Raw genomic sequence first — 14,564 nt, forward strand, 5'->3', positions numbered from 1 at the left:
TTTGAAGACACACTATTTACTCAAGAAATAAAATTAACCTTTCTTTTCCTCCCATTTGTTACAATTCTGTCTTTCTCCATGCTTCTGAAATGCAGATAATAGTTTAAAATTCCGATGTTACTGACAATTTATGTAATTTGTGTCATGCTTCTGTCTTTCCAATGGTAGTTTTTTCTAGAGTGATGTATTGGAAGTTAGTTACATTTTTGTTATTATTAAATGAATGTTCTCTTTTTACTTACTTAAACACAGTTCATTCTCTTTGTTATATTGAAAAGCAAAGACCTGTTAACCCCCTCCAATGCCTAATACCTCTAAGTAAAACAATGCTGTAGATACACCTGACATCCTAATAGTAGATTTAAATGAAACAGAAGGAAAGGAGGCTTCTTTAAAGACAACCATTGTTTCCTGATGCCTTTCCATTTTACAGGAGTACCATTACAAATTTTCTGTCACCCTTTGACCTTAAATGGACTCAATCACTATTAATCAAAATGTGATCCAACAAACTTTCAGTTTCTGCTTTTTAAGCTTCTTTAGTTAATTTTACTTCCATAAAGTACAAATTTACAAAGGTCACTTCAGTTTCTACTGTGTGATTCAACAGATTACTTAGAAAGCAGAAACATCTGTCAGAATGACAACCCAAAATTTGTTTAGATGTTATATTGATATACAAAATATTATAGTCATACCAATAAATAATAAAATGTAAATTTTTTAGCTACTGGCAGTCAGCTATAGGATTCCTGACTTCCAAGACGTTTGCAATGGTTCCTGCTAATGGAACTTTGCATTTTACTCTGGTACAGTCTCTCAATTTTAGCAGTGACAACTAATTTTATATAATATATAAAATCACAGAGTTTTTTTCCCATCAAAATGTGATCTCTGCTTCAAGAGGCTTTTTGAAGAAAGTCTCAAAATCATTTATCGCTATTAAATACACATCAGCAAAATATTTAAATAAGCAGCAAGAAAAAGACTAATCTAATGAAATTAAGCAATTATTAGTCTTCATTTTGAATCAGTTTGAATGCTGACTTAATAGACATACTAGCTTTATATAGCATTATCTATTAATAAAAATGTATTTCCACTCAGCTGTGGTTTTGCTGAATATAGACACTAGTTAGTACATATATCCCTCAGCGACATCCAAAAAAACAACACTAACTTTCATGGGGTTGTGTAAAGCATTCCTGAATACAGAGTTTAAGCTGCTTTAAATCCCCTGTCCCCCTATAGCTCTAAAATCACTCAAGATGATGGATTTGTACTACTTCCTGTGAGAATTTCTTTTCATGTTTAAAAGATTCCATTCCTGAGAAGTTTGCTATGCAGAGTAAGTCTCCTAGTACTCTTAGTTATATCCCTGAACAATTCTTCTCCCTTCCTATTACTACAGATGAATTGAAATGCCAAAAAAAATTATACTCTTGAAGACAGCTGCATCGAAGGGCCACTGAAGCACACGTAGCTAAAGTAGAATATCCTGGGGCCTCATTTAAGAGCTCAGCTAAGTAAGTCAAGAAAAGTAAGCAAGGAAGAGTGTTTGGATTCATGGTATTGATTACTTACTGGACCTGCATTTTCTGGTCTGTCAGTTGGCATTTTAACAGTAGTACCTTTGGAAGACTCCATTCTTTTATCTGTTTGCAAAGACCCCAGATAGTCTGGCGGTGGGAGGACAACATCACCTTTTTCCACAAGATTTACAGAACTAATACTTCGGATCGGTGCAGGGCTGCAAGACAGAACCCAACAAATATTTTCAGTTCCTATAATACACCTCTCTCGCTTATCTTTAATCCAGGAAAGTACAGAAGTGCATGAGCTGAAAGTTAATAAAGGCGTACAATCCCACTGAAGTCAGTGGGACTCAAAGTTGGGGTGAAGCTAGTTCTTGGGTCTTTGTGCAACCATTAAAACATGTTAATGTAATCAAGGCATCATATTACAGAGTGTTAGAAAGTATTTACCATATATGTTACTGAACAACAAAGAACATGAGCAGAAAAAGTAATATTTTTAATAAATGTTAGAGAAGATTTGGGCATTTCTGCAAGTCCCACCCCAAAATGTTACCTTGGCACTGGGACAAATGCTTTTTCTTCTGCTGGTTCTTCTAGTGGTCTAGTATATGATGATGGAAACCATCCTTTTCTGTAATGGGAAAGGTTTTCAATTTCATATTATATAAAATTGGAAAGATATTTCCAGAGACAACAGTGGCAAAACAGTAGAGTCGAACTGAGATTTAATTTTTAGACCTGATTTCTGATGACACCAAATTAATGTACAAAATCTCCCTAAAATAACTGCAGTTACCTTACAGAAAGAGTCCAAGTCCCCAGTCAATGACAGCCAGCAAAAAAGGTGGAAAACCCTTTACTAATATCTGCTAACAAAATCTGATGAGACACGTTTTTTCCTATATGTTCCAATTGGGTAATATATTCATTATCTTACACTTTAGTTGTGTCGTGTTCCCCGTAAAGCCAACCATCCTTTTCTTCAGCTACAAGAAGTGTGATGATATCCCCCTGTGCAAAGCTAAGCAATGTTTTGTTACTTCCAGCAGTATGTGGGAAGATCGTCTTTACTTTTTGCCTTTTCATTATATTTAGCCCCGTGGCAACAGAAGTTGAACGCGATAAACTGGCATCATCTGAATTCTCTGTCAAAAAAAAAAAAAAAAAACAAAGCAAAAAAAAAAGGCAAAATTAGCCACACACACACTAACAAAATTAAATACAATCAGTCATGTGACAGGAAAAAAAAGAGTAGATAAAAGAATACTCAAGTGCAAATCAAGTTCTGAGACTTTGTACTGCTTTGGTTTCCACTTAGATACCTCTCAATTATCTGCCAATGTTTCTTATCACCATGAAGTTATTAACAGCATGTGCATTTATAGACACCCCCTGCCCCCATCACAGTAAAGTTGAACCAACAGACATAAAAAGTTATGCAAGTTTTAACTTGCTACTTCTTTCCTCTTTTGACATGAAAAATGCTAAATGTTCACAGCCATAAAAGACCTTTGAAAGTTTTCCATTCTAAAATAATCTAACTGTATAAAGTCCAAGATTTCATTTTCAAACGTGCCTAGCACTCAACTTCAGCTGAATCGACGAGAGTTGCAGATACTTGGCACTTTTCAGACACCAGACCAGAAGACAACATAAAGAAGGTTTCAAAATTGTATGTTATTTGACCAGTACAATATACTGTAAGTGCATTTTTTCAGGAAGAAGTGCTGGAATTGCTATTATCACATTGAAGAGTTCTGCATTTCTTATGTTGTGATCTAGGCTTAGTTCTTTCCCTTCCTTCCCTACAGCAGAGAAAGTAAAAATATGAATCTATTAGAAACTTAGAAAACAAATCTTACAAGGATTTTACATTTCAGGAAAGAAATGCAAGACTCGGCTCATTTTGTCCCATGTGCATTCTTCCCTAACAGCTACATGCCCTTAAAGGAAACCAAAGCAAGACTGTAATAGTAGTTTATGTTTACTTGTGTGCACTGCAATAATCACTCAGATTTATCTTATTCAAAATTATAGAATGTATTCTTCTGATAAGATTGGAAGTCACAAGAGCAGTTAAGCTGGGTTAATCAGGGACACCCAGAAAGTGATTAAAATAGAATAAAATACCTGTCTTGACCTGCATTTACTGCAAACGATTCTCTTCTTATAACGCATACTTCTCCTGTTAGGCAACTTACATTAAATGCTTTGTAAAGACCATTTTCTATTCCTCTATACATCCTGGAATTCACATCATTGTAGTAGTCAAGAAGTCCTAAGATAATTTCAAACACTATAGTGTGTCATTTACATTTATATAGTTTGCAGCACAGTGACACTCACCTGCTGAATTACTTAGTTTTTCAGAAGATGTCTTCGGAACCGCTGCAGGATTGTTAAACATATCAACTAGTGGACTAGTGTACGCCCTACCTGTAGGAGCAGGGGGCACCTTTGATGCATTTTCATGATGAGAGTAAAAATCACTTCCAATCTAGAGTCACAAAAACAACACTATCACAATACTGAGCAGACAGTGACAACTTATTTGCAATGTTAAATTCTAGAAAGCAATGCTTAATTATTACCAAATGATACATATTTAGATCTGTCAGAAAGTCCTCATGTTCCTACGAAATTGCTGATAGAATAGTTTCTAAAAGGCTTCTGTCCCTTGATAAACATTTGTTAGTGGGAATGCTATGATTGCTCTTTTTTCCCCCTAAATAGCACAGTTACACCTAGATAATATCCAGGTTTTTTTTAATTTTTTTTTAAGAAATTTACTAATATAATTTAGAAATTCAACAATTAATGGTGACACAACATACAAGTAGGTAGAATTTAGAATTTAACCTGTACTCTAATAAGAATCATGGAGAGAAGTAGGAAAGAAAATAGAAAATAACATTTTGTTTAATTTTATATTGAACTCCTGAGTATGTAATTACTATTACTTACAGACAAGAACATAGGAAATGGAGTGGTTAGAACAAAAGTAGTCCTGAGGCTGGGCTCTGTAGAAAAAGTTGTAGGCACCCAACTGATCCTTGTTTGGATATGTGCTTCTGCCTACTATACTGTGTATTTTTCCAGTAGCAGAGCTTCAGCTTAATGATTTTGCTTTCATAGCCAACCCCAGAATATTCCAACTGAGGTACATTATAGACTCGATCCCAAATGCTTGGGTACAGAAGAAGCTGGTGAAGCCCATCTACTCCCATTTAAGAGAGAACCTTTATCCATCAAACAACAACATACCATGGTATTTCTCTCTATCATTGGTGAAGGCTGTGGAGTTCCTGATATTGGAGTGGAACCAGGTGTCCTTATTTCGTCTATCATCATTCTGACTTTTTCAGGCACTTTGGTGGCATCACTACAGATTTCCTGCCAACCAGGCAGCTTGGATTTTAGGAAGTCCGCACACTGCATCCAAGTTTAAAAGGTACTTGTCAAAGATATGCTTTTTCATAAAATTGCACAGACATACTTGTTAATTTTCATTATACCAAAATGGTAACACCAGCAAAATGGAAGTCTTTTCAAAGATTTTTCTAAGTAATACCTGTTTTAAACAAACAGCATGTTGTAGAAAGAGAATGTCCTTTTTCAAGGTCAGATACTGGAAACACCTGATCAGTCCATACATGTTTTTCTTAGTATCTGATTTTTAAAAAAGTCACAGTAACCCTTTATTGTTGCTACAATACACTTAAGAGAATATTGCATTGTAAACATTTTCTATGAACTCATCACAACACTTGTCTGGCACTACAGTGTTACTAAGTGCTATCTTAGCTATTTATGGCAATCTGATCTATATGATTAGATTTCAGGAGTTTCATTTCTGTTTACACTCACCACTGACCTGAATGTGATAGAAGTGTATGTGCTGGGTAAAGCTGCAGTGCTTGTCAACCAGAAAACAGAATCTTCTTTTTTCTTCTAGGAGAGCTTCTCTGCAGCCTTCTGCAATAAATCTCTGAATATCACTCTGTCGAGAGCTCACGGTTTCCAAATACTAAGGAAAAAAAAGAAAAAAAATTAATCACATACAGTCTTTGAGTTTTATTTGGTACCATATCCAATTACTGAAACAAACTCTAAAAGCCTTAGAAAAAGCTTTTGGAAAGGCAGGTGGGATAGGATGGCTCTACTTCCAAGTCGTCTTCTTTTCATGCACACACTTAACTTCCCTAATCTCATCAGGTAAATGTATATTCTCGTTACAGGCAATCAATAATCTATTTAGGGGGTGGGGGAAGTGAAGCAAAACAAGAAAGTCTTTCAGCCTCTAAATAAAATGCTGCAGTAAATAAGAATATGACATTAAAGCAGCAACTGCATTGAGCAATTTTAAGGCCACAGGTGTTCTAATTAGACTAATTACCTTCGTCTGCTCCATAGCAGTTACATTTACTCTCACAAAGCTATGATGAATCTCTGCTTCATTTTAGAGAGGGGAAGGTGAGTTACTAGAAAGACTAAACTGTATTTATCTGAGGTTATGAGGATTCATGGCTAAACTGTGATTAAATGCTAATCCTTGAATTTGCAGTCCAAAACCTTAAAAAAAAAGAGAACTGTTATGAATGCAGGTTAAAAGATCGGTAGTAAGAAATAGGAGGTAGTATTACTTGTGTTTATTGTACCTTGTTATACACAAAGCTTTCTTTGAAAAGAAAATTAAAATAGAAAAATATAGAGAAAAAATACATAAACTAGCATGAAGTAAAGGTATTATGCAAATAAAAATATCAATGGCAAGTATCTTCTGAGAGATCCATGACAACCTGAATATGACTAATTTAAAATAGTTTCTCTTCATTGCCTTGCCATTTCTTATTTCGCCTTAAGATGGCAATGCTGTTTTAAGATCAGTAGGAAAGGTAGTAAGTGGTAACAGAAGTTGGCATTTGCCTACTTTGGGAAATTAATTTATAGCAAATCACTACTGAATTTGCATAGTATAGCTGACTCCCTGCGTAAACCTTTGCATAAAGGTGTAGTTACAGAGGTACTTTAAAAATAAAAATAAAAATTGAGTAGTCATCAAGGGATGAAACCTAGAAACTGAAGTAGAAGTCTCTGAATATGTACAGCAGAGCAGTCCAGAGCTTAATTTCAACCTGAACACATATTCTAGGAATGTCTTTAATATAAACCAACTTTGAGGGACCAAAAACGCATGTTGTTTGAAATTGTAGAGTTTAACTATTGCCAAACAACTTACAGAGGAGTTATGTGTATTGACTAATAACATTGCATATACAAAAAATGTGGTAAGCTTCAGAAGTCAAGTTTTAAAACAGACTCAGAGGTGACCTGTAATAGTTTAACATTTTCTGTTGACCAGTTCTCATACAAAGAAAGAAACAAATAAGAGACAATACACTGACCTCCATTTCTTTATGCTCATATTTCATTACATTTCGTGCTCCTTGGCTTTTCCTTCTGATTTTTTTCAGCTCAGCCTGAGACTTCTCTAAAGAATCTAATTTGCTTCTGTGTTCAGTTTGGTACCTCTTTAAAGTTGCCTGCAATCAAAGCATTTAAAACATCTCATGATGTGCTCAGCCATGTAACTGGGTAAGTGACTAAAAAAGCATCACCATAATCTATGAGATATCACTAATACACATCAAATGAGTTCGGCAATTGCCTTTCTCAACTTTAGTTTAAAAATGCTATTAAGTCATGCATTGGTTCCCTTTTTGACTCAAAATAAGCATGAAATTTTTTTCCATGTTCATGCATTTAAAGCTCAGTTCTAATGTATTAATTAACTGTTAGGGTACAATTTCTGAAAAATTCTTTGATTATCAATAAAGAAAATATGACTTTTAGAATTGAATATACTTACATTCATATATTTTACATCCAGGTCAGTTTTCTTCTCCAGTTCAGATATAATTTCTTTATGAAATTTTTTGAACTTTAAAAGAAAATGAATGAAGGGTTATTAAAAATTGGCAAAAGTAGTTTATAACTTCAAAAGGAAAATAAATTTTTTAAAAATAGTTTAACTTACACTCTCCTCTAGACTGTCATTAAGTTTCTTGTGCGTTCTTGAAATTTCTACCAGAACTTGGCCTGTTGATAAACATACAACATGTACGTTGATAAACATTGTTTCTTTCATAGAATTCTGAAGTTGGTTAACTAACAGCAGTAATAAAATGTATTTAATGTATTTATTAACTGGAATGTATTTAAGAGGTATAGGAAATTTCTTGCTCATCACAGCAGTTTAAATAAATAACTGGATCTGGCCACAGACAAACCAAGAAGCTTATAAGCGATAGAAGAATAATTAATCATGCATTATTATGCAAAAGGGACATGGAGTGCCAGACAAAATAAATACTTCTCTCCAGAATAGCTCATACTGATTTAGTAACAGCCTCTTTTCTTGCCAAGTTAAAGAATAGCACAGAAGAACTAGAGATAGTTGTTGCTATCCAAATAGCTGCTATCCATTTTTCAGTCTGAAAATTAAACTTTAATGTTTATTAACTAACTGGATCTTGAGAATTAACTAAGTAACCTTTCACATTCATTCACAGCACACCTGCTAAAACAGATCCCATACATATGCTGATTAATTTCCCAGGCTGTTTTATCACCGATTACAGCCTGACTGTATGGCATTAACTAACATCCAAGCAGCAGCAGATTTCTCAGCATCCTCCCAACAGATCCTAAATATGCTTATTATGCTCTGCTGTCTTCCCGCACAAAGTTACACAGTTTACTTTTAACCGCGAGCAGTTAAAAGCTGAACTGTTTCATTTTGCTTTAGGAGGATATGGAGGAAAAATACCTCAATCCTTCGGGTGTGGTTCTATGCGCAAAGCAATGTAAACTGTGCATGCTGCGGTCCTGCCCTGCATGCAGACAGCCACACCATTCTGCTCTGGATACAGATGGCCACATCATCCCCACTCCCTTCTTTGTGCTGGCACTGACACACTGTGTGCCAGTCTTGTCTGGGAGATTGCAACATACTGCTGGGAAGAGTAGTTGGAAGTATCCTGAAGTGCCCAGTTTGATTTCACCCAAATTAGACTTGTAGATAGTTACCAGGTCTCAACCAGGAGCCTTTACAAAAACCTGAAAGTGCCAGGACCATGATCTGATTCCTGAACTGTGTCGCAACTGAAAGTCTCGACTAGAGATGTGTTTTACTGTCATTCCATTTCCATGGCAAGAACGGCAGGTTCAGTTCCACGGCTGGTTCACTGGCATGTCTCCTCCAGTAATCTATCTATTCCTCAATCAACCTTGAAGTATTTGCCATACAGGTGCTTGCAGTATTAAACCTGCAGTAGTGCTGTCCTAATGTACAGGCAGGCCTTACAAAGCTACACACAATTCTGTAATTGTGATTATGTATCACTGGCAGAGTCACTGCATGGGACTGCTCTGTATGTCCCCTCCTATTTGTTATCTTATGTTATTCTCAGTTTCCTTTTTTCAAAGGGAAAAAAAAAGGATGCACTAACTGTTCAATGTGCTGCTTTACAAATCTTGTTTTCTACCATCCGTATTCTTTGAGAACCCCTCCTGAATTAGTCAGCAAAGACTTATCATCATATAATGTGTCAGATCCTTCAGGTGCACACAAAGGCTCCCAAAGGGTACAGATAATTAAAAAAATTGTCTAAATAAAATGAATGACAGAACTTTTCATGAGAACCTTACCTTCTCCTTTCTCAGCATCTCCCCAGACATCAAACCCCGTCTCCCCATAGCGCATAGTAGTGATTTGGTAACCTTCCCATATAACATAGATGCATTCCCGTAGTGCTTGCATATGTATTATCACCTTTCTCCCTTCTTATCTGTCATTCACAAGTTATGACACCTCAAAATTTTAGTTTCTTTGAAATGAGAACCATACCTCCTGTCCCATGAACCAATACAACACAGCAGATCTTTAACTAAATAATATAAAAATGTGGGTCTGCAATATTGTTTATGGGGAAACATGAGGCAGTTCAGGAAGAAAAACGTGTGTCCTGACTTTTCAGGAATCCCTCTTCATGCCCCAATCCCCACCTCTACATCTCTTTGCGCAACAGACTACAGGAGACTTGGAAGAAGGAATCAGAATACAATGAGAACAGTCAGCCCCTTGATTAGCAAGAAAAAGGAATTTGCAGGATGATACCAGGATGATAGATGGGAGACACAGAGGGATCTGTATTTTTATATAGATGGATAAAGTTTTTTGAGTCCGTCTGTACAGCCTACAGAGTGCTATGCTTTTTTTGTTTGTATTTAAAGTTGCTGGTGACTACGGAAATATAAATACTATGAGAAGTGCTATAGTAATTAGTTGCTCATATGCAATAGAAAAGTAAATACAATGTAGTTACATGAACACTTTAAGTAATGGACATGAGTAAGCCCCCTTGTTATTTTAAAGCTGTAGAAGTGAATGCACTTCAGTCCATGGTGTTTCTGTTTCATTGAACTCAACTGAAAAGATATATTTTAGACTGTAATGGACTTTTAAAATTAGAAAACGTTTGTAAATACTTATCTGCAACTTAAGGAGGAAAACAGTGTTAAAAGAAATGGGGAGGGGGGGAAGTCAAAGAAATACAAATAAAACTACGAAGTTCATTTAGTTTTAAATATGCAGGCTAGAAAGCTATTTGAGAAGTTACAGAAATTCACAGTGAGTGTTGAAATGGCCCTCAAAATAATTGCCCTTACAGATTTTTGTTCTTTTTAAAGTGAACTTATTCTCCCTCTTTGTAGAAAGCAAGTTCTGAGAGTCTGCTGCCAAAGCAGCACACTTAGCTAATACTTGGCAACGCTAACGCAGCCAACCTCAGCGTTCCAAGTACTGACAGACATCCAACAACGTCGGGTATTGACTCAGCTCTCGCATCGCTCTTTCACACTCCCTTCCTCTGGCCTGCCCTGCCACCACAGTGTAAACGCTCAATAAAACAACCCATTCACCTGGTGCGTCAAGAATGGAAAACCTGACGCTCGGAGGTTGTTATTTTTGTCTCATACAGCACTTGAACTGACTGCAGCCTTCAAGTCTTTCGGCTTTGAATGCTTGGTTAGAAACAGTTTTTTTCATCTTTATTACAAAGAATACTGCCAAAACATGTCCTGAAATGAAGAGAACTTTAAAAACTACACTTCCTTCTAAATGGTTTGTGCTGGATTATTTTACAAGTTTATTTTAGAGTGTTCTAGTACACTTTTAAATAGTATTTTTAGATATCAGTGACTGTATCTCTAATTACGTTTTCTTTTTCTCTCAACCAAAGACTAACTGTATGCTGTGCATCAGGCAAAAGCCATTTTATGCTGGAACCTCCTTACTGCCACTGGTAATCCACAGGCACTGTATGTACTGGCTCACCCATTTAATTTCCTCTTTCATGTTTTGAATCAACATTTTGAGAAGAACCCATAGTAAGCACACTCTCACCTATTAAGATTTAAATTATACTTTAAATTACAGGTCAGATACTGCACTTCAAATAAATGGAGAATGTTTTTACAGTCAACATATACCATGTTTTTTTATTGCCAGTTTAAGATAATGGGTTAGCCACATTTTGATGGCCCTCCCAAATAAGATTTATACAAGGAGACAAATTTTTGTAGAAGACTAATTCAGGAAAGGCAACACAAGCCCTAGCCTACATGTAACAGTGTCCAAGTGGAATGGAAATTGAACAACTTCAATATAATATTTTTATTTTAATTACAATGGTGAATTATAGAATAGCTCTAATAAAGGCAATGAGTTACTCTGGATTAGTAACAGCATAACCTAAGGCCAGGCTCTAATGTTCAGTACTTATTAATCTGGTAAAAAGGTACAGAAAACTACTTAAGGTGAAGACAAACACGTACTTCTCACATGAACTAAAAATATTTTGCTATATATTAAAGCTGCTCATGATCAGGTTTTATATATGAGAGCTCATAATAGCAAGTAACTGAATATTAACCTTGTCATCATTTATTGGCAAACCCCAAACCTATCAAACATAATGACATGACTAGAGTGCACAGTAAAAGACTACTTAAGTCCAATTTGTGGCAAACATACTGTACACTTGAACCAGTTTTAGGCATCATATTATGCAATGAATTAATAAACCAAAACCACCGGTCTTGATGATAAACAGAACTATTAAAATACTTGCCTTTCAAAAGTACTTTTTTCTGCCTTCCATTCCCCCACACCCTGAACGTGAAATCTTTGTGACTAAAAGAGTAGAGGGTATAGTAAATATTCCCACATTTGTTTTAGAAAACAAAAACATAGTTGTAAATGTTTATAGATACTTGTTCTGTTATTTTGCTATTACCATGTAAGTGCACTACAGGGAAGAGAAGAAACAATCTCTTTCAGATAGGTATTTTGGGGGAACATCTTAAATAACTTAAAAATAAACCAAACATTTCTCACGTATGGTTCTTGAAGCCATGCTGCGTAATACAGCTATAATCTGAAATATGACCATGAACAGTAATACCAAGTTCCATGGTAAATTTATTTTAGTTTCAAATAGGTTCAATGCACAGTTAGAAAGAACTTTTAAGCTGAAACTTCAGGAATTTGTGGAATGTTTTTAGGCTTACCCAAGGCTGTTGGTTGTATCTATATTTTCTACTGAGAAAATAAGACAGACTAGAATTGCATTAATGCTGTTGGTTTTGTTACCCCCTAAAAGACAGAAAGAAATTACTAACCCCAAATGTGTAATAGTTATTTTTCCATACACAGCATCCCATGAGCAAGAAGACATCCTTAAAAGACTGTCTTCACAGTAGAAGAAAAACAAGGAAAACAATTTCTAACAGAAATACTAACTAACAGAATACAGACTAATAATTTCTAACAGAATACAAACTAAGGCCAGAATAGAGAACTGCAGCAGTTACACTTCAACCTCACTGTTTGTCCTGGGTGATTGTATTGGTTATTTATGTTTTTAGCTTATGTTGACTGTTCTTAGGAATAGAAGACTAGAAGAATTAGTTCAAGTTAGAAACAAACATGAATCTCAATCAATAGAGTTCTGTCATAGAAACAAATATTAACAGCTACCAGCAAAACCACTTAAACTTTTAAAATACTAAATAACTATATTAGAATCAATAAAAGTATTAATTGCATCACCTTACTTGAAATACACTTCAATTTTGTTTTATTTAGAGGAGGCTGCTCTTGAAAAAAAATTCAAGTCTCTTAATAGAGAAACTTTCTTAGATGTCTGGGAACGGACAAAGTGCTTAATTATATCACTCATTTATCTCCCGTTGTCCTATTTTGCATTCAGGGAAGATCTAGTAACTTCATGCCTCAGAGATGAAACCACATAATTATTTACATTAAACAAGAGAATGAAAGGCTGAGTCAAGGCTATACATGGAGACAATATAGTTCAAGTGTATTATTAGATGCCATTTCTGTCAAGATGCTCTCTTTCTTCCAAGTTACCCTTTGCTGAGGAGAAAGACATTTATGACAAGGGAAAGTTAGAAACAAAGTCCTTTGAAGCCAGTAGTCCCTGAAAGGTAGTAAAGTAGACAGTTTCAAAGGAATGCAGTATAACAAATAAATATGATTGAACAAAACATCTGTTAAGCTTCAAATGCATTAAATTTATCATTCTGTCATAGGAAGGATTTATTGCAGAAGGTTTAATTGTGCAACAGATGCTTTAAAGAAGGCAAAAAGCATTAATGGAATTTAATGTGAAAGAATAAAATCATAAAGAAGGACAAAGTAATGTAAAACTTCCCAAGCTCTAACTGTACTTTGCTTCTAATACAATTTGTCCAGAATGCTTTAAAAAGAACCCACAATTTGTAGAATTAATACTAATATGCACATAAATCAATAGGACTAGGTCAAGTCTGCCTTTCCTTACTGCATGAATGAACATGAAATAGGAAGCAAGGAGTAAGTCTCTCTGTAGTTCATTTTATAAAATGGCATTGACACATGACCATTCAATGCCATTTTATGAAGGTGACTGTAGAAGGTGACAACGATAACAAAAAAAAAGAATAAACCTACAATGGAGAAAAGGGGAAGAGATTTCAGAGCATAATAAAGTATTTTAAGTCTACTATACATGCTAGATGTAGTACTCTAAAGCAGCACCTCCAAATACATAGTTATGCTTTGCTAGAACAGCAAATAAATAAAATTTGTAAATAAAACAAAAATAGAAGCGAAGCGAATTTTGCATTCTAAATAGCATTCTCAGATAAATTTTTATTTTAAAATTTGCAGAGTTCTCACTAAGGCTGTGAACAACAGATATGTTTCTGTGATATAACAAGCAAATAATTAATTTGAAACAGATTAAACATGGGTTAAAGGAAATGAAAAAAAACCTTCCATGACACAATGGCTGAAATCTCTATTCATGCACTAGTCCAGTAAAATAAAATCCAAGAGAGATATTATGAACCATGAGGAATAAAACTGAACATTATGATATTATTGGACATGTAAAAATTAAAGTACTATACAGCTAAAGATACATAAAGGTACAAAAATATAGTCCTGTTAACAGCATGTGTTGTCAAAGGTGTTTACATTAGGCTCCTACACAAAATAAACTGCAACAATTATTCTTTTAACATACAAATAGTCTGATGCTTTCACCTTCCCCTTTAACTATGTAAGCATTTTATATTAAGTTGCTTTCAAAGCATCATTTCTCATCTAAAGTTAGCTCACAGTATTTCAAATAATTATGTGAAACTGATTTAATGCTCAGAGTTAAGAAGTTTCAATTTCTCCATAGCTCAGTTTTATCACTATTTTTTCCACAAGTTCCATTCCTTTCAAATATTTTAAATCTTTTTAGATATTTTACAGTCTCATTGATACAGAAGAGATAAACAGTATTCCAAAGTTCGTAAGACCCTGGAAGATGCCTAAGTATTTTGCCTTCATGTCCAGACACAAACAGTAAGCAATAAATAGGACTGTACAAGACACTATTGCGAATTTTG

The 14,564-nt window shown here is 34.9% G+C and overlaps 1 protein-coding gene across 1 annotated transcript in view; it reads right to left on the reverse strand.

The window, feature by feature from the left end:
- BAIAP2L1 (BAR/IMD domain containing adaptor protein 2 like 1) overlaps positions 1–14,564 on the reverse strand; it is a 43,161-nt gene that overhangs the window by 3,943 nt on the left and 24,654 nt on the right. The window contains exons 4-12 of the mRNA XM_049791140.1: positions 7,576–7,637; positions 7,408–7,479; positions 6,944–7,081; positions 5,413–5,565; positions 4,803–4,970; positions 3,885–4,035; positions 2,476–2,683; positions 2,092–2,169; positions 1,585–1,750 (exon numbers count right to left, since the gene is read on the reverse strand). Of these exons, the coding sequence (XP_049647097.1) occupies positions 1,585–1,750; positions 2,092–2,169; positions 2,476–2,683; positions 3,885–4,035; positions 4,803–4,970; positions 5,413–5,565; positions 6,944–7,081; positions 7,408–7,479; positions 7,576–7,637 (1,196 nt within the window). The remainder of the gene's footprint in view (positions 1–1,584; positions 1,751–2,091; positions 2,170–2,475; positions 2,684–3,884; positions 4,036–4,802; positions 4,971–5,412; positions 5,566–6,943; positions 7,082–7,407; positions 7,480–7,575; positions 7,638–14,564) is intronic.

This window comes from Accipiter gentilis, chromosome 33, assembly GCF_929443795.1.
Source record: "Accipiter gentilis chromosome 33, bAccGen1.1, whole genome shotgun sequence".
Classification (NCBI taxonomy): Eukaryota; Metazoa; Chordata; class Aves; order Accipitriformes; family Accipitridae; genus Astur; species Astur gentilis.